We start from the raw sequence: 27414 nt of genomic DNA, 5'->3' as shown, positions 1-27414 counted from the left end.
TAAATAAGATTCAATAAATATTAAGCTTTTACACCTTGTCTTGTTTTTATTGGAGCCACTGATGAATCTACGAGATTTTTTAACGACATTATTTGTCTGGAACCCCAATTTATATTTATTCTGCATCATTTTCGAAGGTTCATTTAATTGATTGAAACAAGCATTGTAGTGGAATTTATCATGTATTACCTTAAACCTCTGAGTAACAACAGAAATGGAGTAAGTTTTGAAAACAATGTCATTGTTTTTAAATTAATTATAAAATTATCACTGTGGAAAAATTAATGTCAGGGTGGAAAAACTATTAAGTAATTGAACATTTTCCCTTGTAAAGTAAGAAATAACAGCGTCAAAAAAGCACCAATTGCAGATTACTACAGACACGTGTTTTGGCGTTACAAGGAAACGCCCTTTTCAATGCAAACATCCATATGCTCATTACTTTTTGCATTGAAAAAGGCATTTCTTGTAACGCCGAAACACGTGTCTGCAGTAATCTGCAATTTTTGCTTTTTTGACGTTGTTATTTCTTACTTTACTTTTCAGCACAAAGATATTTATTTATACAGTGAAACCTGTGTAAGTTGACCACTTGCGGTGCAGTACTTTGGTGGTCAACTTAGACAGGTGGTCAACTTATAAAGGGGGGTAATGATTTTTTTTTGTCATTTCTTGCACCATGTATTCTTTTTTTGACTGATTGACACTTACTCTTTCCACTCAACTCACTTTCATTGTTTAACATTACTTTGAAACAATAATTTAAAATGCTATTCAAATATTTTTAGAGGTTATTTTCTCAGAATGACGTATAATGTGTCATTTAAATTTAAAATTTCAGTAAATTGATCAAAAAATAAATAAATAAATAAAAATAAATCATTGTTTATAAAAAGTTATTTGGTATTAATAGTTCCTAAAAAATTATTGCTAATCAAAAATAACAAAATTTTTCGCTTATTATTTTTTTTCTCATATACATTTAATACATTTATAACCATGATGACCTACTTTTCAACAAAATATCTCCCTATTGAAGTTTGTAGTTTTGGAAATTCCATATGTGTCAGCTGATTTTCTCTGGATTTCTCCCTTTTCAATTTATTTTAATACTTCATATTTTTTTATCAATCTCAAGTTCAACTAACTTTCTTTTTGAAGCCATTTTATGTAAAACTGTAACACAAAGAGCAACAAGCTGGACTCTAATAGTTCTAAAAGGCAGTTGAAAATGAAAATGTCCTAGTTCTTAATCCCTTGCACCAGAAATACTGCAATGCAAGTAATTTTTACTCTAGCACAATTCCAGTGCTGCCACAAAATATTGCGACTGGAAAAAAAATACTTTGTACTTTTCTACTGACACATGTTTTCATTGAACAGAGAGTACAAAAGGTAATCTCAAATAGAACAACAATAGAAAAACAAGTTTGGAGAATAAAAGGGTTCTTAGTATTTTTCCAATGTGGGTTAAACTTACAAGGAGCTTTAGTTATGCTGCTGTTTTATTTAGTTGGTAAAATGCTGGTCTGGCACCAAAAATATTCTTGAAAAGCTATAAAAAAATAATAAAATAATTTGCTAAATTAAGTTTTAAAAAACAATCCAAGTGGTCAACTTGCAAAGGGTTTTTTACAATACTCCAAACCAAATTTGAGGTACATTAGTGGTCAAGATAGACAGGTGGTCAAGATAGAAAGGTGGTCAAGTTACAGAGGTTTTCCTTCATTATACGAGATAGGACTAATTCCGTTCCTGACAAAAGCGGTCAACATAGACAGGTGGTCAACTTACAAAGGTGGTCAACTTTACAGGTTTTACTGTATTATTTTCCCTTGTCTTCAAACACGTGTACAGGGGAAAATACTGTTGTTTTCCCATTTTATAGTTTAACTTTTAAAATTGTGAATAACTGTTTGAAATTATGATTAAATTTAACAGTGATATATGGCAACTCATTCTCCAGAATTCATCCTACATTCGAGGTATAACAATGTTCGTATGTCACTGATATGAATTTGTTTTTGTTTTCACGCTGAACATATCAGACATAAGTCAGGAAAATTACGTTCGACGTTCGGTTAGTAATTGTGAAAAAGATTTAAGGTGCGTAGTAATTTCAAATAAGCCATTTGAAATGCGTCGTAATTGATCGAATAAAAACCTATGTACAAAAATTCGTTATTTGCCGCATTACCATACAGCACTGATTTTTTACCTAGGATCTTTTACAAGTAATACTATTGTTTAAATTTCAACGTTTTTCGTGTCCCTTACAATGATTGTTTCGTTGATCTGACTATTCTATCCCAGAAGAGCCTGCACCATATAAAGGAATGTTAAAAAGAAAACTATATTGCAACAAATATAAAAATATGATGTAGATACTATAAGCAGAATTTTTATACATTTTCTGTCTGACCACGGATTGTATGGAAAGACAAACATCCGTTTTACAGCCGGAAATGGACGAATCTATGATTTTTTACTGAAGTCATCTTTTGCAGAAGCAGAGTCTCATTCAAATGAGCGGAATACGCGCATTAAATTTTTACTTTTCCCCCTTATTCATAGATTCGTCTTATCTGGACGTTTGAAAATTCCATGCAATCCGTGGTTGGACAGTACTTTAACTGTTTTCAATCAGATTACTTGAGTCACAAAACATGTTCCAATGTTCCATGTTTTAAGAGAAAGTTAAAAAAAAAGGTAAAGTTTCCTTCATTATAAGAAGCGTAATGCAGAAAATATTTAGATTCATTGAGGACATTGACACCCCCTGTTTGGTTTTCTAATGTAGAAAAGAAAAAAAAATCTTTCAGAGGAAATCTGAAATTAAAAACTAATATATTATTTTCTCATAGACACATGGGAAAGCATACTTAATACGATAAAAATTTTAAATTGAAAGAAGTTGGTTCATCTGTATGTCAGACAGATTTTTTTTCAAAAACATATAAAAGTATCAAATAAATATTTATGTATTTACAAAATTTATATGTATGAAACATTTTAACGTCAAATAATTTAAACAATCAAAGTTAACATTTGATTAAACACTAGTTTCTTGCTAATTCAGCGCTCTTATTTTAAATATGGAATGGAGTTATCTATATTTATAAAGGAATGTTAAATCAAATCGCATATTATAGAAGAGCTGATGAATGAATGATGAGAATGAAATTCCTGATACATTATTGGAACTATAACTGAAGAAAACAGATATAACAAAGTGAAATGATTATTTTCGTTCATATTATTTCATGATTACGCAAATTGCGTTCAGCTTTACCGTAGATGGACGAATAGTAATGCATTTTTGAAGCATGTAAGTTAAAGTTTGAATTTTGTGCACTTGCTTTTTGATGCTGTTTTACGATACAATTCTTCAAATATTCGAATAAAGAATATTTTGAGAAAAAGGCATAATTTTAATGATATTTTATCTTGTTAGCTAAAAACTATTCTAAAAAGTTCTCTTAAAATGTGTGTATAATTCCACACACACACAGAAAAAAAATTGTATTTTATTTGAATCAGTCACTTTATTGGATGAAAAAAAAAACTGTTGAAAACAAACAGGAGTCAAATAAGTAGAGGTCATGATACTAAAGATTCCTTTATATACCTAAAGCATTTCACACAAATATCATTAGACAAAATTTCTACAAGGATTTCAAATTTTCATGATTATTCTTCTGTAAAGCTGGGCACAATATGCAATTAAAATTGTTCAGTGTACAGTTCTATAAAAACTTTATATTCAGAAAATTGTGAATTCGTATGAAAAATATTTTTTAAAGATTTATATTTACTTTTTTTCGATAAATAATGCGATATGTCCGTGTGCCAGTACTTTCCCCATCCTCCAGTGTCGACATATGTCAAACTTTGTTCTATTAAGTGAGTCATGAATGGAAAAAGTACTGAATGAAGAAATTTGGATAGCTATATGTAGTTATACTTTCATATCATCATTTTGATTTAGTATTACTAATCTAAAAAGTACCAATAACTGTTTCATTCACGAAATCGTCGAATTAGCAAGAAACTAGTGCATGCATTTTCTTTCAAGTCAGTATCAGTTCTACTCAGATCCAATAAACTTTGTTTCAACGTACCCATTCCATCCCAAATAATTTACACAAACTGATTTTGGCGCCGGTAAAAACAAGCGTCATTGTAACAGTGACGGCTTTTTAAATCTCTGCAAACAACAAACGCAACTGCTTTAGGAATACAGAACAAGTTTCACACTTGTGCCTGAGCAGCTGTCTTGGAATTATGACGTCATCAAACGTACAGTGGCTTTCCTCAGGAAAGAGTCGGTATATTTGTCCACTCATGTGGCAGAACAAGCATCACGTGTTCAAATGAAATCCGGAACAAATCCGGCTGAGCAATATTTCACTGTAAATAGAATTGATGGGGCCTTCCACGTGGAACCTCGTGTGGCGACTAGAACCAGGTCCGGTCTGTCTTCGGGTCCTCCATCGTGGAAAATTATCATCAACAGACGGAATTTTTACAACCTGTGTATGAAAGATGGAAAAATAGTTTCATGCTTAACATCAGTGAAAATTTCAATTAAAAATGAAAATGTTTGGGTTTAATTGTTGAAAATATTTATAAACTAGTGATACCCGCACACAGCTTTGACCGTAAGAAAAAATTAAAAGGTCATTCGGTTCGCCTGTATATTTACAAATAATGAATGACGAATTTCTCGCCAATTGGCTATGTTCATTCGCTCTCCCATTCCACGTCATGATAATTTTGTAATTTACTCGTCCATCTTATGATAATTTTGCTCCTTAAAATGTTCTTAAAATTGAAATAGAAAAAGAACAAAATGGAATTTTCGAAAAATCGCTTCGACGTGCGCACGTCTAAACTTCGAACTAACTTTGTGCCAAGTTTCATGAAAATCGGCCGAACGGTCTAGGCACTATGCGCGCCACAGAGATACAGACATCCAGACAGAGAGACTTTGAGCTTTATTATTAGTAAAGAAGAAAAGATGAAGAAAACAAATGACATTAGACAATAAATGAAAAACCTCTCAACAATTCTCAATATTTTAAAGCTGTCTAAATTTGTCACTGAGTATACAGAGGCACATGAAGCAAAGCTCAAGTCATCCAGTTGTCTTAGCCTCCCTCTCGTTCTATCACTGCTCTTAAAAAAAAAAAAAAGAAAAAAAAAAAAAAAAAAAAAAAAAAATTTACAATTTTGTGATTTGTTGCCTTGACAGTCAGGCAATTCGTCCCCACTACATCATGTTAAATGCTTCACTTGAGGTAACATCACCTAACTTGTTGTAATAATCAAAAAGTATTTAAAATTAACTAAATTAATTCAAATTAATACAAGTCATAATATGAGCAACAAACTGAAATATCAAAATCAATTTTATATCAATTTTATTCTAGCAAAATGAAAATGTAAGAAAATATAAATGTAAAAGGTTTTAAACTGTGTTAAAAAGTCATTCTTTCTCTTCACGCTACAATAAAATTGTAATTAGCTCTAAAATTCTCTGAAAAACCGCTGTAGAGCATTCGTAAAACTTCTTTACACACAAAGGCTCTTGAAAAGTCAGGCTGTTGCTGAAATCATGAAATACAGTCATTGGGGCGTTTTTCCTGACGAAACTTGAAACCCCGACTTGCTCTATGTTAAGATTCACATAAAATTGAGAAGATGTACTACTACCGACTTGTCGTAAAGTCCCATGCAAAGTAAGCTCTGCTTAGAGTAGATATTTGAATAGATAACTTTACGCATCTTACTCAAGTCTCCAATTTTTTTTTTAATTTTAAGGTAGCATTATATTACACAGTAAAATGTAAACAGAAAAATCAACAAATTTCAATTTTAATTTCAATTTAAATTTACAATTTTAACCAACAATTTTAATTTTTAAATTTCAATTTTTTACTTTTTAATTTTAATTTTTTAATCTTAATTTTTACTTTTCAATTTTAGTTCCAATTAATTTCAATGTTTCAGTTTTTTTGTCCATCAAAGGATTTTTTACAAAAATTCACTTAACATTTTATATGAAAGAAAATAAATTACAGACACGTCAATATATTTTGACCCGTCTATAAATCAGGGGGTATATACAGTTACATTCTAATTCTAAGTATCGAAAATTTTATTTCAAGTAGTCTATTTTATTTTACGATACGCAATCGATACTTACCCTGTGGAAGTGACAAGCGCACTTCCCTTGTAGAAAATCTTTGTATCTTGGCACGGTAATGTTAAAAGTGTCTATCACTTCGAAGTTGTAGTGTTTGGCAAAATCTGCTAAGCCCATGCTGTGCAGAAGAAGCTTTCTCTGCTCATCCTGCAATGAAATCACAAGTACAATTTACTGGATATCTTGGGTCTGTTGAAGACATGACTTAAAAATCTTTATTGCATAAAACAATGCAGATTTTTTAAAAGAGGAGGAACATTAAAATATTTGCCAATTTTCGTCTTCACTTGCAATGCTATTAATTTTTTTCCCTTCAACTGAAAAGTTAATTTTTTAAAGTATTTGAAAAACCGTTCTACAGATAAACGTGTCTTAATGTGTTGAAACGAATTCGTGTGACTGAAATAGCAAAAAACTCTAGATACCTTACTTACTGATTCGAAAATTTATGGATCATAACTCCCGCTAGATTAACTGGTAACTGTATCAAGTGATGTTCGGATTTACAAAACTGGGAAATCAAAAACTAAATGCCAAACTTGAAAGAAAGAAAACAAAACTTGTTGTGTAAATAAAATGGACCAAAACTCTAAAATATAGATGGTTTCACGAAATACCTCGTCCACAGCACATGAGGCTTTCCTTATAATTTCGTCTGGGTTGTGGCTTGAAAGTGAAACAATAATGAAAAATACTCAACTTGCTTTCTGAAATAATGTTCATGTTGTTCTAGAGAGTTCTGAAAAATCATCTAGTCAGGCACTGATTCGTCCTTTTGTGAATTCACCAAATGCTTAAATGCTTTGGTGGATTTTTGATAACCAAAAAATTTTGCTTTCTTGATTTCTAAATATGCTTTCTAGGTTCTAAAGAGCCACTGGGTGGCATAGGCAGCTAAAGCTCTAAACTAAGAATTCGGAATAGAAGCCACTGGCTACCAGAGTCACAACAAATGGTGCCTCTTTTAAGTTTTGGTAGCCATTTTAAAAAAGTTTGTATGCAGCGCGAAAAAATACTGTCTGACCATCGATTACATGGAAAGTCTAATATCCGATTTATAGGCGGAAATGGACGTATATATTAGTTTATAGGGGTGTTAGTTGGTTTGTTACAGATGTGCACTTTCGCCTTTCTATTATTTAGCCTTAGTTACGTAAAAATGAAAATTTGCTCTGAGCAACATTTTTTTTAATCTAAAGTTTATTTGATCTATATTCTCACGGCAAAAACTAATCGATTTATTTATTCACAACAAAGTTTTGAGCTTACCATTTTGCTTTTACGTTCCTGAACGAAATGAAAATATTTTCTTTTTTTTTGTTGTTTAAATGGTAACTATTTTTGTTTTCCCTTATTTTATTTTAGAGAATGCAATAAATGAATAAGGCACTAGTGACATTATAAAACGCGTGCATCAAAATCCCATTGTTATTTTCCCTTCTCCCCTGCGAGGTTCATTCAGATGGAATAGTCTTTACTTGGCAGATTGCCAAACTACATACAATTCGCGGTCAAACAGTAAATTCTATATAAATCATAAAGCTAGTGAATGGCAGTTTGTTTTACCATTGATAAAGTATGAACTCCTTCCACAGGTAAATGAAATCCAGCACCCAATGTCTTCATCACCAAGCTTATTCCTTGAAGGCGTTCTCTAAAATGGTTAAATAATAATGTGATTAGCATCTCTAAAAAATATATTCCATCTTTATGAATTTTGTAATACAAAAAATATTTTTAGTCATTCATTGAACACTTCATAGAAAACATGTTTGAAATAAAATGTATGATAATATTTCTCAAAATCAGTAGTGAGTTTTGACAATTGTTGGCATACAGTGTTAAAAATAGCGTTCAATGTTTTACCAAGAAATTCGTTAAATCTAGGAAAATTTATCTGCAAACATCTTATTGGTGATACACTGTTAAAAATTTTCCGGAAAATTTACGGTAATTGTTATTGGCATCCATGTTGCCAGTAACTATTAACATAAAAATCAAATGTTACTGTAAAATTTTACGGTTTCCTCGGTAGGCCACAGCAACCAATTGGAGCTGGGATCGCTTATTTCTCCGGTATAAATTACCGTAAAAAATCAGCGATGCTGTAAGTCCGCCATTTTACAGTAACAATTACCAGAAAATGTTTCTGAATTTTTAACAGTGTACGTTTCATCAACGGCAATCGAGCGTTTACAAACTTGTACTCTATAAGCATCATTACATTGATAAAATTTATCACCAGTATGGTTGTAGCAAAATTTTGATAGATTTAACTAATTTCTTGGTGAAACACCGAAACTTTTTTTTTTAATAGTGTACAAATGACCTATTTTCGGATACTTAAGTTCTTCAAAATTGTTCATGAAACTTATGACACATGTCAACATATTAACCGCAGAGGAGCAGAAAAGAAAGCAGCATTACAAACTCGTTTATCCGCACTAACTGGGACCAAAATCAATCCGGATAATCCAGGTAATAAGCAAAGCACATTCTTAAATAAGAAAACTTAAATTTTATTACAGCAAAAACAATGCGTTGTAATGAAACTACACAGTACCGTTTCTCGCGTACTTTATCCTTTATAGTTCCGCTGCAACTTGAAAATTAAGAACTAGTAAAGAGGGATAGTGACTGATAAAACAAGTAATCAAGTCTACACATGTATTGCAAACACAATAATGAAATATATTAAGCGGTTACTTCATAAACAAAGACAAATTATACTCAGTTTATGAACTCTTGGTTGACACCTGACGCTCTTAGAATTTAACGAAAGCTTTTTAAGAGCTTTGCAAAGAAGCAAATGAAATGTACTGACACCAAGAGCTTTATGATGAAACCTGTGCTGTCGATTCATTTCTTCTGCAACACTACATTTATAGACTAAATGATTTTCATTTCATCCCATAAACTATTTTCTACCGACCCTCAAATTGCTTTTGACTTTCTAATTCCATGCTATGCGATGATTCAAGGAGGTAAGTTCTTAAGAACTTAAAAGCTTTTTTATAATCAAATTATTAAAAGTAATAAACGTGTTCTTAAATAAGCAATGAGAAAGTATAATTCAAGTGCACTAAAAATTAAACTGATATTACTCAAAACACTTTGATTTAAAAAAAAATTGAATGGGTTTTCTTACACTGTTTAAAACTGCGGGTAGCATATGGCCCTTTTTAAGGTGAAACGTTGTTGAACCAGTGGCACACCTTGAAGAGTGCCATTTTGCTCCATATGGCACTGTTAAGAGAACCATAGGGAGTCAAATGGTAACCCTTAGTGATTCCACAGGGAACCAAATGGTGCCATTAAGGGTTCTATAGGGGTGCCATGGGTAGTCAATTAGCAACCTTAGGGATTTCAGAGGAAAACAAATGGTACCCTTAAAGGTTTGATAGGAGTACCACGAGTAGCCGAATAGTGTACCCTTAGAGGGGTTCTGCTGGTCCTACGTTTTACACTAAAAGATGCCACATGTAATCCGCAGTTTTAAATGTATGTATTCTGTATGAAATACAAAATGAAAAAATGCTAACGAAACTTTCACTGCTCAACTTTTAGACGAAAAGTTTATAATTAAAATTATTCCTTTCGTCATAGCTTACTAATAGTATGCTTAAACATCGTATTGCATTTAAAAATAAATTTTTCCCTTTAAAAATAGAACACAAACAAAAGTAATAATTATGAAAAGGCTTAAAAGGCTGAAAAGTATTGGAATCAACTAGAAACCTTTCGTTTCCAATTATCATTTATTCTCTATTTGATACTTTACGAATTAATATGATGGAACGAGTAAAGATGGACTACTCTCATGAATGAATATGATGGAACGAGTAAAGATGGACTACTCTCAAGCAAACTAATTTAGAAAATAAATCGATAGAAAATACTTCGCACAGTTAAGACTATTTTTAACGATTTTTAGGAAACACTTGAGCTTCCTGAATAAAAGACCATAAGTAGTAGGTGTTTTTCAAAATAATTTCATATTGAAATATGGAATTTAATTTTCTTGTTTTGAAAAAAGAAAAAAGTTTTTTAACTTCATAAAGAATGGGAAAAGAACGAACGAAAATAAAAAATCTTTCCACTTTCCGAAGACATTCAAAATACTGAAAAATGTGCAATGTTTTTGCGAAAGATAACTTCTCGCTCATTTTATGAATTTTCTCTCTAGTAATCATTAGTCATGCTAAACCCTTTCATCGAACTTAAACGCTCCACTTTTAAAACAAAAGTTTCAAGAGAATCAAAATGGCGTCTTACACTCTCAATGCACGAAGCATCATTAGTAGGTGTTGCGTCGCTAACCACTGCACACCGCCCACAATCAAGATGGTGTTAGAATTGTTCTCCAGGGGGCGCGATCTGAAAAGATAAGAGCGAAAACCATATATCTTCACTAGTAATGGTGCTCTTATGACGTGACAGATAATCCGAAAGGTAAATTCAATTCTCTTTCCGGGTTGGTTAATTACCCTGCTTCGTCGCTATTACTGGTCATTCCAAGTAGTCTGATGGTCATTAGATAACTAATTTCGATATGAATGGAAAAATGCGGTAATGCACTCATTATTTTGGTAAAATAGGGATATTAAAAGAACATTATATGTAGATAAAGGAGTTTAGTAGAGCTGTCCTTAGGTTAGAGAGATTAAGGAAAAAAAAAAGAAAAGAAAAGAAACACCCCATACACACCACTGAAAATTAAAACAAAGTTATGAACATTTTTTTAAAAGTTTTTAGGAAGAAAAGGCTTTGTTTAAGTCTAAATTTTACTAAAACAAAGCAAATGTGTTCAGATTAAAAAAAAAAAAAAAACCAAGAGAACATAAGAAAGTCAAGCTTTTTAAAGCAATGTGTCAAATTCTTTCTTCAAAGAAAAATAATGCTTTTTACGTTTTCAGAGTAAAACTTAAAAAAAAAAAAAAAAAAATAAAAAAAAAAAAAAATAAATATATTTACCAGAGAGTGTAGCATACTTAAATACAATCCTTCTACATGTTATTTGCTTTGTTACTACATATTACACATATAATGCGTCTACTTATTAAAGCTTATGCATATTGAGCATTGTGAACAGAAACAAAACTTTCTGTTTACATAAAAGAATTCCCCAAGAGCTGTTTGCTTCTATGTTATGGCCAGAAAATAGGCATATGACAGAAACTAGGGGAAAATCGATATTCACACGAGAATGTCTATTTCTCCTGAGGAAAAGATGGCTATGGAAGAAAAACGTGAGAGGAGTTTTGAACCTCATTAAATTGCAAATAGAAATTCAAAATACCGTCATTTTTCTAAAAGCTAGTTTTAATGTTGTATTTTTAAATGGATGGTTATTAATTCACTTTGAAATTCACTTTGATGTATTTTTAATTTCTTCTGTTGCTTAAGCATAAAAAAAGTATCATGTGTGCAAAAATTTTAAAATTCTAAACTTGTTTTCTGTTACTTATTTGAACTCTTAACTGGTTGGTGTCCCATACACCAGAAAAAAATTATTTTGGCATTTGAACATTCTGTAATGTTTACATATATGGCTTTGTATGTGTATGTAATGTATGTCACTTACAATTCTGTTTCAGTTGAACTATAGTAATAAATCATACAAAATCATTTAAAATTGTCCTACTTTAACTTGCTGAACTTTAACACCCCCAGTAATTGGAAGGTCACCAGTGATTGGCACTTCTAATAAAAATGTCCTAAAATAAGATTCGTATCCAATTTTTTAAAGTAGAAGGCTATATACCAACTGAATGTACATTTATGTTAAAGATTATAGCTTCAATTCATGTTACTAAATGGCAGAAGTGCACAGGAGAGAGAAACACTTGTGGCTTGTGTCAAATCAGCCATTTTTGTTGCAAAAACTTCTTTTCTGGACTTAAGGAAAGCATGAGCATCAATCCATTAAAATCTGACTTAAAATATATTTCAAATTTTCGTTATCAAAAGTTTTGTTTTGTTGAAAAGTATTACTTTGAGTGGGTAGAAAGTTTTTTTGTCCCTTTTTGGATTTTTGAAATAATGCCGGATGCCATTTAGTGGTGCTTCAGTTTTGCTAGTCCCCAGTAATTGGCACATGTGCCTATAAACACTGTGTTGTGCAATGAGTCACTAGTTTGATTTCTGATATTTTTGCAGCAACTATATTGTATGGGTTCTACTATTGATTTGAATTCTACAGAATATACTGTTAAATTTTTAAGAGAAACAATAAAAAAACAAATATGTTTGGCCATCAGTCAGATATTGCGACGGTAGAGAATCGGTTCATTTTTTATGGCTTCTTAGAATCACCGGGTCAATGTTCATTCTTCTGTGGAAATAGCTATAATTCGTAAAATCGAAACCGCATACCGACTAATGAAACAACAATAATCTCGATATTTTTTTTCATGCAACACTCCAAATTTATTTTTATTTCTCTAAAATACTTTTCAACGTGAAAATGTGTGATTTAACATTATTTTATGAAAAATTACCTACTTTAAATTAACATTAATTATGTTCCTTACGACGATAAATTTGTATGTAATCTAAAAGTGAAGAATAAAATGATTTTCCAGTTTTATTAACATGTGCCAATTACTGGATCACAAGGTGTCATACACTGGGGTATCAGGTGCCAATTACTGGTGATTTTGGGAATTTTTTATGTATATATATTTATAAAAATATCAATTCAAATATTTTTGATTTCTGCGAACTAAAAGATGCATAGATGTGCATTCTTTAATACAAAAATATTTGCAAGTGAATATTTTTTTCTAAGTAATGAAAACAGAAGTAAATTTAAGGACAAATTCTTAAAGTGCCAATTACTGGAGTCGTTACCCTAAGTGGAGAATGCAAAAGAAATATAATGTTGAGGTTATATTCACCCCAACTCAATCAGTTATGACAGAAGAAAAAAAAAATCCTCACCAGTTAAGGGTAACAGCGCTTCGACAATTTTTGCAAAAATTATTTGGTATCTCCATGTGCGTGTGCCTCAGGGTGTCTAGACATGTTTTCACGTGAGAGGACCCTTTTTTGTAAATACTTAAACTCAAAACGTAATGCAAAGAGTAGAAGTAAAATCGGTGCGCAAAAGAATAGAACAAAATTATATGTACGAGAGCAAATCAAAAAGTCACTGCGCCTATTTTTTTTAGCCAAAATACGGCTGTGAATACAAAGCAAACATATACATTCCCTGCAGTGACAGTTCTTTGAACCGTACCAGCCGTATTTGCTTTTTGCTCGGAGGAGCGGAGCTGCTATCAGTTATTTAAGATGACGTTTGTTCTTCAGACGTCCACAGCTTATGAGCAGCGAAGTGTTATTCCTTTTCTATGGAGCAACACCCATAGCAATTAAAAGGGAAATGCACCTACAGTCCAGACCTTGCCCGAGGGATTTTAATATTTTCGTTCCCCTGAAGAAGTTTCTGACAGGACAGAGATTCACATACGACGAGGAAGCCAAGAACGCGGTCCAACGGTGGTTCCACAGGCATCCGGAAGAATTTACCACAGGGGAATCTCTAATTTAGTGCTGCGATGGGACAAATGTCTGAACTGGTGTGGTGACTATGTGGAGAAATAATGTAAGGTACGTAGTACACTGTGTATATTTGTAAATACCTGTAGTATGTACTTGTTTTTGGCGAATAAAAAATAGGCGCAGAGACTTTTTGATTGCGTGATATCTCCGAATAGAGTGGCACAATTGACATTTGCTTCATTAATAATCTCATAGAATAATGCAAGGATAATAGAGAAAGGAACCAGGATAAGACTTGGCGATGGCAAACATTTACCGTCAATACGAAACTGCATGTTGCACTTCTGTGTATGGACGCGGCCGAAACGAACTGTCAACTTTTCAAGAACTGTTTTCAAGAGAGAAAAATTATGAAAACCGTATGGGGAACCAGAAGTGGATGGCGGGTATGACGTTCCACCTTAGTCGCATCATCATCTTGACTTAATCTCCTGCGTGTTGTAGTTTGTATTGGATGTGATGGCCTCTTATATACAATGGCGATATACTGGTATCTCTACCAGTGATCCAGTGGATAAATCAATGTGCAATCCGTAGTTTCCCTTTTCGTGGATTGCGCATTAATTTGCCGGCACAGACCGGGAAAGGAAAGAAAGCAAGTTGCGCATTGATTTGTCAACTGCTACTGAAAGTACTGAATTGGTACTGCATTGATTCATCTACGGGTACATATACCAACATACTGCCACTGTTGACAGTTCGATACAAGATTCAATTCAATTTGGGATGTCATCCACGTTCAATACTGACTACAACAAGCATTAAAGCAACAACTCGACTTCTGGTCTGGTTCAAAAAAACACAACTGTCTTCAGGGCATCATACTACCAGCAAAACCCAAAATAGTGGTAGGTACAGGGGACCCTGGAGTGTGCTGTGAAGTATTTTCCCCTTGGTCCTGTTTAACATAGTCAAATGCTAACGTTTGAGCATTTTGTACACTCATATCTTCGGAAATAAACGAGTGCCACAATGATCCACTGCTTTGTTGTATTTACATCTCCCCATCGGTGATGCCCTAATTTACATATACCTGCATTACACCTTTGAACGGAAACGTTTTGAGGGTGTAATGCAAGGTTATGTCCTTTATATTTTGAAGAAAGATCCTCGGCTATGTATAAACTAGTTTTAATTTCACTTGAAGACTTACTTTTGTATCAGGTGGTAAAGTGCTTTGTCGAAAACAGGTCTCTGATTGGTGGGCAGCCAGAACTGTGGATAATAAGCGAAGCTGACAGCGGTGCGGCCTCCATTGACATTTGTGTAGACTCGGATGTCGTGAGTCTTGTCCCATTCACTCAAACTGCCGTTGAGTCTCTCAATGACGTAATGCATCATGCCTCGATTTGTAGAATCGCCAATAAACATCAACTTTAAGAGAAAAATGAAAGAACAAAAATCATTATAAGAACAGATTTTGTTCGTAAAGCTACTCTGTCGAAAGATTGTTTAGTTAATTTACCGGTCTGCAATGACTATTATTTGCAGCATTTTAAAAAATCAGTTTGTAAAGTGATGCTTTGTATACAGTTCAAAACATATTTTTGGTTTCAAAAAAATTATTTGCATAAACAATGCACATAAATATAGGGTTAAAAGATTTAATATTTGTAGCGAAAAATTTGAGACTTTGCAACGGATATTCAAAGTACGAAAGAACATAAAAGGTCAAGAAAAGTCCCTTCAACCTCCTTACTAAGTTTTAGTTTTGACGTACTTAGTTGCATATGATTAAATTTACGTTACGTACTTTTTTATAAAAAAATAATAATTTAATATAAAACAGCTGGGTCATTTCACGGTATTTTTGAGATTTATGTAGAGTCCGTAACGGTACTTTTTTTTGCCATAACTTTTCTACTTACTGTTTGATTTGCAAATTATTTTAATTTGAGTTGGCATAATGGTAGGAAAAGCTCAAAATAAAATAATATGCTAATCAAACAGTAAATTAAAAAGTTATGGCAAAAAAGATCACGTTACGGATTCTACATGAATGTCAAAAATACCGTAATCTGACCCAGCTACCAGAAAAGCTGCAAAAGCACCAGCAACAATTGCTGTACATTTATATTTGGCTACTTTCTGCGGCCAAATGAGATAAGTGACCTTTATTGAGCAAAAATAAATAAAAATTTCCTTGGGGTTTTGGGAAGCTATTTACCTTCTTTCCAGCCAAGCACTGTTTCAGCTGATCTGTGGACAGTACTACGTGCCTGCAACCATAGGGCTGCCATACTGCTTCCCTCCAGAAACATGTACTTCGATCTGCACAAGAGCGACATGGCAAAACCCAGCGACCTGAAAGAAGTTGTTCATTTCAAGTTAACAACCACAGATGGTTAAAACAAAATACAGACAAGGCTATAAGCTGTGAATTTCTAAGAAAAGTATTTAATTTTCTCTGTTGGCGAAAAATAAAAGATAATACTCCCTGCCTGTCTTAATGTAGATCCAGATGCTGTATAAAATCTCTCATGACCGAAAACTACGAATTGAATTTTTATTGCACCTCCCCTTAAAAAAAAAAAAAAAAAAAAAAAAAAAAAAAAAAAAAAAAAAAAAAAAAAACTCGCAGCTTTGGGGGAATATTACCTTCACAGTCAGGCAATTCTCCCCACTCCATCGGGTAAAATGCTCCACTTCAGGTAACATTACCAAACTTCTTACACTAAGCAAAAAGTATTTTAATCTAACTAAATTAATAAGAATCTATACGAATAATATGAGCAACGAAATGAAAAATCACTTTTGCTCTAGCAAAATGAAAATGTAGATAAATGAAAATGTAAGAGGTTTTAAACTGCTCAGTGCTCCCCTCTAGAGATCCTATATACAGAGAGATTGGACAATGGCGCGTCGATCTCCGCCATGTTTAGTCCAAGTGTTGTCAGCTCGAAATGCTGTGCTGTGTGAATTTTTAGTTTTCCAACGGAATATAGGACATGACATCTTTAAAGAACAGACTTATTTTCTTTTCTCCTCGTATTGTCATTAAACTGAGTGAGCGCCAAGTCTGGCAATCCGGCGGCAATTGTTTCGCATCGTCATACCGCGTACAAAGATTTTTTTCCCTCAAAAATTTGTTCATAAAGATAGAAAACAAACAGATATTTGTGATCTGCACATTGCGTTTCATAATATCATAATTAGCTTCCAATTTTTTTCGATACGATGTACAGTGTTAATTGGGGCAGAAGATGCGTTACGGTCTACGGGGAGTGAACATCTTTGGACATGAGATGGCCGCCGTTCCGAAGTTGTCCAATATCTCCGCATTTAGGATCTCTACTTCCCTCTTACTTAAGAGTGATACTTTTAACTAGTCACTAGTAAAGTGTCGCTCTTACCTTTAACTTTGCCATAAAGCTGGAATTATCTCTAAAAATTCGCTGAAAATGGCTGTAGTGTATGCGTAGAACTTTTTTATACACAAAAGCTGTCGAAAAAGTCGACATTGGCGCACTCTGTTGTTGAAATCATGAAACGCAGCTACCGGGGCGTTTTACCTGGCGGGGCGTGATACAACGACTATGAGCTTTAAAGTGCTTCTGACTGACTAATTTCAGTCACGACATTAAAAGGGAAGATTATTTAACCTGATTCACATGAAGAAAATACTTTTATTTCTTTGGAAAGTTTGAAAAACTTGAGGGGTGTGCATGAAATTGGTTTTATTTTATTCCGTAAAATGTCTTGTTTTCAAACAAAAGATAAGGTTGGGTAGTTTTGGAGGATGGTTTTGGTGTTTTTTTCTCTGGCTTCTAGCGTTTTCAAGTATTGGTTGATGAATTACAATGGATCAAAAGGACATCAGCTTTAATCAGTTCATTTTTTTCTTTTTTGGTGCTTTTTTTAGGGAAAGGACCTACCACGTGCTTTTTGGTGATAGGAATTGCAAGATTTTCACACAGAATATTCATTCTTACTTTAGGCTTTAAACTGAAGTCAATTTTTAAATGTGAAACTCCATCTCATTAGTCTGATAATTTTCAAAACTCATTGTATTTAAGTTTCTCTGATGCTTTAAATCCTATACGTCGGAATTGAAAGCGAGGATCGATTTTAAAATAAAAATAGCAGGTTCTATTTGGTATTTCCTAAACTCCAACATAATTTACAACCAAGAGATAGTCAGAAGCAATTTCTGAGGCGTTCAATCATTTCTCTGTCCAATAACCATTTATTAAAATATGATATGAATTTACTTCAGGAGACTGATAAATCTAAGGCGACTTTAAATACACTCTTTCAGAAAAAAAAATCATGTCGAAAATGATCTAATTTTAATAATGAAGCAATTACATCAATTACAATAACCATCTTTTATGTGTTGGGAATTTCTTTTTCTGTTCTATTCAGAAGATTTATTTTTTCCCCCTGTCTGACGATATTGATCTTTCTTCTCTTAAAGAATAGATGCTCTTAATGGTTTTTACTTTCATGACGACTACAGATTCTACAATTCTTTCATTTCCTGCAAGGAATAAGTCATTTATGAGAGCTTGTCATCTAAATATAATTTCTATAACATTCTTAATCGTAATTCAAGTTCATTACGAATAAATTAATCATGTGATGATACTGATTCATCGTGCTGAAGTTATTTTTAATTTCTTCGATTAATTTTTTTTACTAGTATCGTTAACGATATCTTTTAAAGAAATGTATTGATAACTTTTTTAGCTTTTTTATTTATTTTCATGAAAAGGAAGAGTGATTATTTTAAAAGTAAATTATTTCGTTCGACGAGTTCTATTAAAATTAAAATGTTAGAAAATTAGTATAAATATAATCAAAGAAAATATTAAACGGCCCTTCTACGGCGGAAGCCGGAGAACAAAATTAACATTCTGCCGACCAAAAATCCAACATTTTAACTGGTATGAGTAACATGCTCAGAAAAAAATTCATAAGTCAGTTATCTTCAGTATTTAAACATAAAAAAAGTACCATTACTTTCTTTTCTTGAAATGAAACTTTTTAGGCGAGGACTTCGAAATTCTCAAACATTTGAAATGTTGTCAAGCAAAAGTTTCAAATTTTTGTGTGATGAAAGTGGTTTAGTCGCTTTTAGTGAGACGGAAAGTCTTACATGCGCTCTTCTCACTTTCTTTCATTCTTGTTGTCCTTGGTTGCATGTACTCCGATGAGTACAGCTGCTGCACTGTTAAAAATTCAGGAAGATTTTCTGGTAATTGTTACTGTAAAATTGCATCGCCGACGCATCGCTGATTTTTACGGTAATTTATACCGGAGAAATAAGCGATCCCAGCGCCAACTGGTTGCTGTGGCCTACTGAGGAAACCGTAAAATTTTACAGTAACATTTGATTTTTACGGTAATAATTACTGGCAACATGGATGCCAGTAACAATTACCGTAAATTTTCCGGAAAATTTTTAACAGTGTGGTTATCAACAGAGTATCCGTTGAAGCACCAAATACTGTTTCGAGTTCTCGTTATTTATACTCTACTAGCAGTACATGCACAGCGATGCCCGTGCTAAAAATTTAATGGAAGTACGTTGAATAAAAGAAATTGACGCCCCCCTCCTCCTCTGATGTGAAATGATCATTTTTCTTTGTATAAAATGCTTAAACACCTTTTCAAGAAAAAAAATACTAAAGTTTCTTTGGAATTTAAAACGTTTCGTCAAATCATTAAATTAGATTTACAGTTGCTTTAAAACTCTATTTAGCGATTTAGCGAGTGAAGCGGTTTTTACTGCAATTTAAAATATTTCGCCAAATAAAGAAAAAGGCATCAAAAAATATTTTTCAAATGTAAAAAAAGTTCCGCAACTCTATTGTTTATCACCAAACTCGCCCAGCAACCACACTATCATAATCTATCCGCCTAACGAAAAAAAAAAAAATGTGTAAAATTCAAAAATTCCACCTAACGTTGCCTTAAAATAATAATCCTAGACTGAACTGCTCAACGCCTATCGCGCCAAGCGACTACGCTACCGGAACCCAGCCCTTTTGCGAGTGAAACGGATGTTTTTTCTTTGGCAATAATAAATGTTTCGCCAAACAAACAAAAAAGTATGAAATCACATTAACAGTAACTTTCAAATCTTTATATACTAAGAGCTGTGTTGCGCGGCTTTGCCCGGTCTACCTTGAGAATAAAAATTGTGTCAAGTGACATATATTCAACAATCAGGCATAAATAAAAGAAAAAAAAAAACACCAGTAAAATTACCCTTTCAAACAATGACGACAGATATTAAAATATTTTAAAGAAATTAAAATGCGAAAGATGGATTTTAAAAACGTAACCATGTAAACACGAAATAAAATAAGTTTAAGAAATTAAATGCAAAATAAGGAAAGAAACGATGGATTCAAAAAGCGTAACCGTGGAAACGCGAAAATAAAATGGTTGACAACCTGAATCAAAATGACATTTTCCGAACTTGATTTAAAAGAGCTTGTACCTTTTTTTCCTTTGAAGATAGAAGCTAAGTTTTTCGACCATAGGTCAAGTGTGATCTGGAGTAAAAAATGTCGTTTTTTCCCAATGGTGTCAAAAAAAAAAAAAAAAAAAAAAAAAAAAAAAAAGCGAAAAACTGTGGGACAATTCCTTCCCTTTTTATTGATAGATTTAATGAAGAAAGTAGTGCATAAATTTCAGCTAAGCCTAAAAAAGGTCGCGCTAAAAACGCATATTACTCGCGCCGTAATTAAGTTAGAGCATTGAAACAAATTGTTTAGAACGCGGAAAATTCTACCCTTTTCAATGATATATAATATTAATATGTGCAAGTAATTTTTCACTCCCATATTCGGGAATTTATGTGAAATTTGGTGTTAAATTGGAATAAAAAAGGAACTATTTATCGGATTTTTTCGAATTATAGCCTATGTCACTCAGTAAGAAAGCGCTTTTCATATAGTGAAGGAATTTTTCAAATAGGTGTAGTGGTTCCAGAGATTACCTCGAACATATAAACACACAAAAATCCGCTCTCTCTCTTTATAATATTAGTATAAATTTTCTTCATTGAAATATACAACTTTGTTGTGAATATGCCTGAAACGTCTTGGCCAGAATTCGATCCAAGGTCCGATGAGTTCAAAGCTTAAAGCTCTGTCTAACGATTGAGCCAAAAATAAAAAAAAAAACCCGAAAGATTTATAGTTTTAAAAGAAGTGGGGTAGACTGAACATGAAATTTTTAAAAAAATTTATTCTTGATGAATTGGCAGTAGTAATTTCTTCCCATACATTTGCAAAATGGAAAACGGGCCGTGGTAGCCTGATCGGTAGGGCATTGGACTCGGGGCCGGAGGGTCTCGGGTTCGATCCCCGCTGGTCGAAGACCCACCGTCGTCATTAAAGGGGACTGGGCGACGTTAAATATGCTCGTGGTCTCAATGTCCTCCAAGTGAAACGATACCTCTGGGGGTGCTAGCACCAGGTAGCTATTAGCTCTTGGACTAGTTCTAAATTCTCATTAACTGTTCGATCCGGTGATGGTGCTGCCATCTATCGGTATATAAAATAATGGAGGCAAGGCACTTAGTATGCAGTCCTCGACATAAATACAGTTGTAGTCAGTTGTGACTCTTGAATAGAATAGAATAAAATGGAAAACAACTAGAAAGTACTGTATTTGCCCACTGAGATTGCGTACTTGCGTGTTCATTCATTGTCTTCTATTTCATGTTCTCCCATTTTCTTTTAAAATTACATACTGAAAAAGCACTTATTTTTGCGGCATATTTTTTCACATTCGGGATAAAATTTGCGAAAACTCCAACATCTTCATTTTCGCAAAAATTACGGCTCACAAAAAAAAAAAAAAAAAAAAAAAAAAAAAAAAAAAAAAAAAAAGAAAAAAAAAAAAAAGAAAAAAAAAAAAAAAAGAAAAAACAGCTTTTACAGTAGATTATTTAAAATGTTTTCACCGTCATGCGACAACTGCTAATCCTTTAACGATGTTTTGGATTTTTTAAAGATGAAATTGAGCCGAAGTAATAAGTCACTCTTCGGTTCACCTAGCACGTATTACCTTTGTTACATTTCAGAAAAAAATGGCACTAATTGCTTCTTCAATTTTATCATTTTTAACGCCATAAGACAATATTTCTAAAAGGAAGAAAAGAAGTTCAATGAAAACAAAATGCAAAATTTTCCTTTGTGCTTACCGGGTGCATCACCAATCTGACATATGGGCAAACCAGCTGTTTCGGCAGTATAAGAGACCCAGTCGCGTGAGATACCGGCATCCCTTTGTATACCGCAAAGCTCTGTGGGGGAAACCCGCATCTCGCACTCCTACAAAGAAAATATTATTCAAAATGAATGACCTTTTTTTTTTCCTAATACAAGTTTTAAATTCTCTAATGGAAAATAAGCGCATCGCCGCACAACAAAGGACATCTAATTTCGTTTCGTTCCAACATTGCATGAAATATTATGGAGGGGGAATGTGAGGCAAAGTGAAATGGTGAAATATTAACACTGTTTTTAGCGCTACCATTCCAATTTGTTCATTTTGAAAAAGTTAAGTTTTCTTAACCATTTGACTTTGCCCCACATTCCCCTACTTCCAATACCTATAAAATAAGTTACACGCACAAAATGTTTCAACTAATGTTTTTATTTTTTTCATGTGGCAAGATTTTGGCAAATACTAGGAATAAAAAGAAACTAATTACTCAAATAAATATTAAGTACATTTTTAATTCAAAATATCACACAGTCACGGATACCAGAGGAAGCTCAGGGGGTCATGACTCCCCCCCCCTTCCCAAACCGTCGACAATAGTATCCGTCCACATTGTGTCTCTACACTTTATAAATGAAATGTAAACGAGTCTTTGCAGTTCATTAATTATTTTTGAAAGTAATATTTAAAATATTATTTCTTTTCATTGCTTATGAAATTAATTTGCAACGTTTATGCCCTATTAAGTGTCTTATAATCGGCCGATCTGGTGCTTTTGACATCCAAGCAGTTTGAGACAATTTTCGTACCCAAAACCGTAGGTTCATTCATGGGTGTGGCAATCTTCAGCATGACCCTAACCTAAAATGGTAATCTGTATCCACCTATGATAACAAAGTTCAAAAGAAGAAAAAAAAAAGTATCAGCTAAGACGAGTAGCAAGCACAATTTCGTCTAGACTGATTCGGATTCAGTTGATCAGGAGAAGAAAAAAGAAAAAGTGTAAAAAGTTGTGAATACTGAGAATTACTTAGCAGAAAATATTACCTGATGCAAACTGCAGACTTGGTGGGTGAGGGCTGGATCGAATGGCGGTTCTCCGAGGGTTAAGGTGAGTCGATGAATCACAAGGTTGTAAGTGTTTATGACCCAAGGCTCAGTGTGAGTGATGTCCACCACCAGGAAGGTGATCCTATTTTCGCCTACTCCCAAAGTATAGTTCGTCGTCCTAAGAGAAACAAAAAGAAAATGATTTATAATACATTAAAAAAGTCTTTATTAGGACAATAATTTTAAAATTTTCACAGGGGGAAAGCAAAGGTTACTTCCTCCTGGTCCTCTTAAGTGACGAACCTGACTTATTGGTAGCTAATTTCAGGAACGAATTGCGCCATCAACTTATTGCAATGTCTCTGTGCAATTTAAATCTCTTCCCAAGTGAAGAAAGTTTTGTTTCGTTATCTTTTAATTCGAAACCCGAAATGGAGAATCAGTGTAAAAAAAAAAAAAAAGAAGAGAAAATTTTTTAATGGTGTACTCAGGGTTAATTTTGATAGGAGGGTGTAATAGGAATGGCTTCTGAAGATAGCCCACAAAAGGTACAAAGAGGTCGTTGTGCCAATGCTGGTGATTGTAACCAACTGCACAGTTTTACCCATTTTACTTTTTCTTTTACCAGAGTGTTTTTTTGCAATATGTTAAGGCCACTTTTTATCAATGTTAAATGTACCTATATTTTAAAATTACAAATTAAATCAACATGATTTTTAACTTCAGGAGTTGTAATGGGTCTAATAATCACATTTACGGTGTCAGAAAAGCAACGAGTGAAATCAAAAAATTTTCCTGTCCATCCATTATTATTTTCCAACTTCTTTAGTTTCATTATTCATAATCTAAAACAATCCATTGAACTTGAAGCCCTTTGATACTTTTCACTTTTTTTACGTGACAAACTTTGCACTGGTTATATGGTATTTACCTGGTGGGTCCATACTTGTCATCGATCCGGACTTCAGTTTGGCAGTTCTGCGCCTGCGCCGACAGTCTTACCATGAGCTGATCGTAACTGACGTTGGCACGGTAATCCGTCACCAAAGGGTTGAAAACGGGCGAAAGACCGAGGGGAGGAAAGACGGAGATTCCAGAAAGGTAAGGCATTGTGGTGGGATCTGGAATAAAGGAAGGATCAACCCATACATAGCTTGTTAAAATAGGTTATACAATTTTATATCAATTTTCATGAAAAGTTTCCTGTTCTAAAATGGATGCCCGAGTTTAATAAATTAATCACTGTATTGAGATACTAGACGAGTGGAAACTTTAAACATAATTCAGTATTTGTTCCGATCTTTAAGTAATTGAAATTAAAAGGAAAATAACAAAGTTTTTAAACTTACCATCACTACAGCTTGGTATATAAGGCTCTGAAACGATAAAAGCATTTCGGGTAAGATTAATTTAATTAATTAAAAAATACGCATATGTATTTGAAAACACATATTTTTACATAAACGTTTTATAAATATTAAGCTATGGAAAATTATGGTTTCTTATGTAAAAATTGTTTTGATTTCCAACGGAAAGGTACATATAAAAAAAAAGTTATTGACCCGCGCGTAATTTGGGCACATAACGCATTCCTTATTTTGCTGTTTTTCTTGAGTTAAAAATGCTTTTTCTCATGAAATAATTTCGTACATTATTGCATGACTACTTACTGTACTTTTAGTTTAAAGAATTTCAAGTGAAAAATATTTTGCTTCATTTTTGGAACACTGTTACATAAAATTTTTATATGTAGGTAAAATCCTTGTGCATTATGAATTAATATAGGAAAGGATTTTAATAATTTAATTTTTAACCTGGTATTTAGTTTGAAATTAAATTTAAACTATCCAAAAATTGAACAAACGAAAAATAAATAAGTAAAAGGAATTTGGTTGCCCTTGAATTGTATATTTATTGAGGAAAAAAAAACACACTATATCGTATTTTTAACCAGCGCTTTGAGAGAAAAATAAATTTCTTCATTGAACAGACGAAAATAAGTAAGAAAACGATTAAGTATTCGGTCTAAAAAAGTTTCATAAATTGTATTTTGTTCAAAACAACTACTCGCAATATAAATCAAAAGAAACAGATGATACAGATTTTAGAAAACGTCAATAAAGAAATGTTTTTTGAATCAAAAAAGGCAATTTTCAAGGGTGGAGAAATTCTTTACCATATAATTATCGTTCCGTTTTTCTTGAAAAATACATTTTAAATCAGAAATGAGAATAGGGGAATAAAACTATGCATGAACGGCTTTAAAATTGTTTGTTATCGTGGAAAATATTACTCTCAAAGCGAAAACTATTTCTTATTTTGCTATAATAAATAGGACAATATAGATGCATTAGCATTTAACTTAGGTTGGTTGAGTTTAAAAATCTAAGCTATGTTGCTCACCTTTGACATCCGAAAATCGACCGTAATTCCAGTGTCTAACTTGCTCAGTGAAATTCGATTTGCGGCTGAAAAGACACGTAAAGCAGTTTATTAGATAAAGAAATTTTAGCATTTAAGGTCAAATAAAAGGAAGAAAAGACGAACTACTCATCAAGTATGAATGGTATATTATACCCAAGTAACACATTTAAAATTTTTTCCAAAAAGTGAACGAATTCAACGCGTGAAAAACAACCAAAGATGTACTGAATAAGTAGGGACTGATATTCTTCCTAATGACGTATCAGTTCTTGCTTCATGTTCTTTCTTTGGTATTATTTAGTAGGTATTTCCCATTTTTTCAAATTTTGTTATCTTTTTCATACTGAAATTTTTTGATAAGTTATGTGTACTTGATATTTTTATAATATTTCAATGTCTTGATAACTTTTGTTTTTCGTGAATATATACATACAGTGGCTCCCAAAAGTGTTCGTACACTTTGAAATTTTTTAGTAAAATCGAAACAACTCAAAACTGTATTCGAATATAAAGTCCAATATTTTTTCACATTATTCCTTTGTCATTCTAAATAAAACCCTGTAATTTTTTCAAAATATTGACGGATCTCCTTTTTGAAATGGGTCGAAAAACGAGGAGACAGAGAAATAATACGTCACAAAAGTCTTCGTACACCTAAAGATTTTCGAATAAATTCATGATTTAAATTTATCATATGTCGTTTTTTTATTATTTTTGCATTGTATTGACCCTTAAAAGTCATTTGGGTTTAATTTTTTGTTTATTTATTCCATAATATTGTGCTTATTACTTTAAAATGGCTGGTATTCGTAAAAAACCACAAACACCATTCGAAATTTGATTTTTTTCCCTCATATTAGCGGTAAATTGGTTTAAAATGTCTCTAAATTAGTTAATTTATTCCATTCTATAGTAAAGTACTTGATAAAATGCTTAAAAGAAAATACTTGGACCGAAAACAAGGTAAGAAAAGGTCAACTGGCAAAGTTAACAAAGCGTGATCGGAGGTTTACAGTTAAAAAAATTATGAAAAATACACATTTGAGTGCTGAAAAAGTTTCTGCAGAATTGAATGGAACATTTTACGTTTAATTTTCACCTAAAATTGTTCGCCAAGTTCTCTGATTAGCTGGATTAAAGGGGACCTCTTCCCGCAGAAATTTTCTTGTTCGTGCGAAAATCAGTAAGCTTACGCCTTCCGTCGTAATATCAATGATTAATAAGCTCAAAACGTTTTGGAACAACGTCTTACTTATAGATGAAAACAAATTCAACATTTTGGGTTAAATTGTTGTATAATTGTCAATAGAAGAAAAAATGAGGAATTTAATCTTAAGAACTTAGTTGGATCAGTTAATCAGAACGGTGAAGGTGTTCTTGTGTGAGGGTGCATTATAGCATCAGAACTTGGAAATTTGGAATTTTTTGATGAAATAATGAATCATGCTGTTTATTTAAATATTTTGAAAAACAATTTTAAACTATCAGCCCAAAATTTGGTAATCGGAAACAACTTTGTTTTTTATCAAGATAACGATAAGAAGCACACGTTTGCGTTTGGTGCCTGAAAAATTGTCCTTAAGCTTAGAAATATCTCATCAGTCGCCAGATTTAAACTTAATGGAACATGTTTGGAGATATCTGGTAGCTAGATTACGAAAATACGCCAATGAAACGAAAAGCGAACTAGAAAAAGTAAGACTCGAAGTGCGTCTGAACACTTACTCAGAAATTGCACAAAAAAAGAAAGAAAAAACAATGAAATCTATTCCCAGACGTTTAAAAGCTGTTGTTGATACTGCATGATATTCTACTAAATAATAACTTTGTAAAAAGGTAGATTATTTACTAATTTTTTGACATTTTTTTCAAAGTGTACGAAGACTTTTGTGAGATAAAATTTCTGGCACTTTTTGGTTTTTGATTTTTTAAAAATTATGTTTTAATGGTTTATTAAAATTTTTTATGTAGTTTTGCTAAAAATA

The 27414-nt window shown here is 32.7% G+C and overlaps 1 protein-coding gene across 1 annotated transcript in view; it reads right to left on the bottom strand.

Annotated features, from left to right (window-relative positions):
* Window positions 1-4361: 4361 nt before the first annotated feature.
* Window positions 4362-27414, bottom strand: part of LOC129220418 (cadherin-like and PC-esterase domain-containing protein 1) — a 285857-nt gene continuing 262804 nt past the window's right edge. The window contains 11 exon segments of the mRNA XM_054854837.1: window positions 4362-4532; window positions 6209-6355; window positions 7775-7862; window positions 10484-10585; window positions 14925-15145; window positions 15939-16075; window positions 21933-22062; window positions 23003-23183; window positions 23937-24126; window positions 24355-24381; window positions 25409-25473. Of these exon segments, the coding sequence (XP_054710812.1) occupies window positions 4362-4532; window positions 6209-6355; window positions 7775-7862; window positions 10484-10585; window positions 14925-15145; window positions 15939-16075; window positions 21933-22062; window positions 23003-23183; window positions 23937-24126; window positions 24355-24381; window positions 25409-25473 (1459 nt within the window).

Source organism: Uloborus diversus, chromosome 4 (assembly GCF_026930045.1).
Source record: "Uloborus diversus isolate 005 chromosome 4, Udiv.v.3.1, whole genome shotgun sequence".
Taxonomy (NCBI): Eukaryota; Metazoa; Arthropoda; class Arachnida; order Araneae; family Uloboridae; genus Uloborus; species Uloborus diversus.
This window is presented reverse-complemented; position numbering and strand designations above follow the sequence as displayed.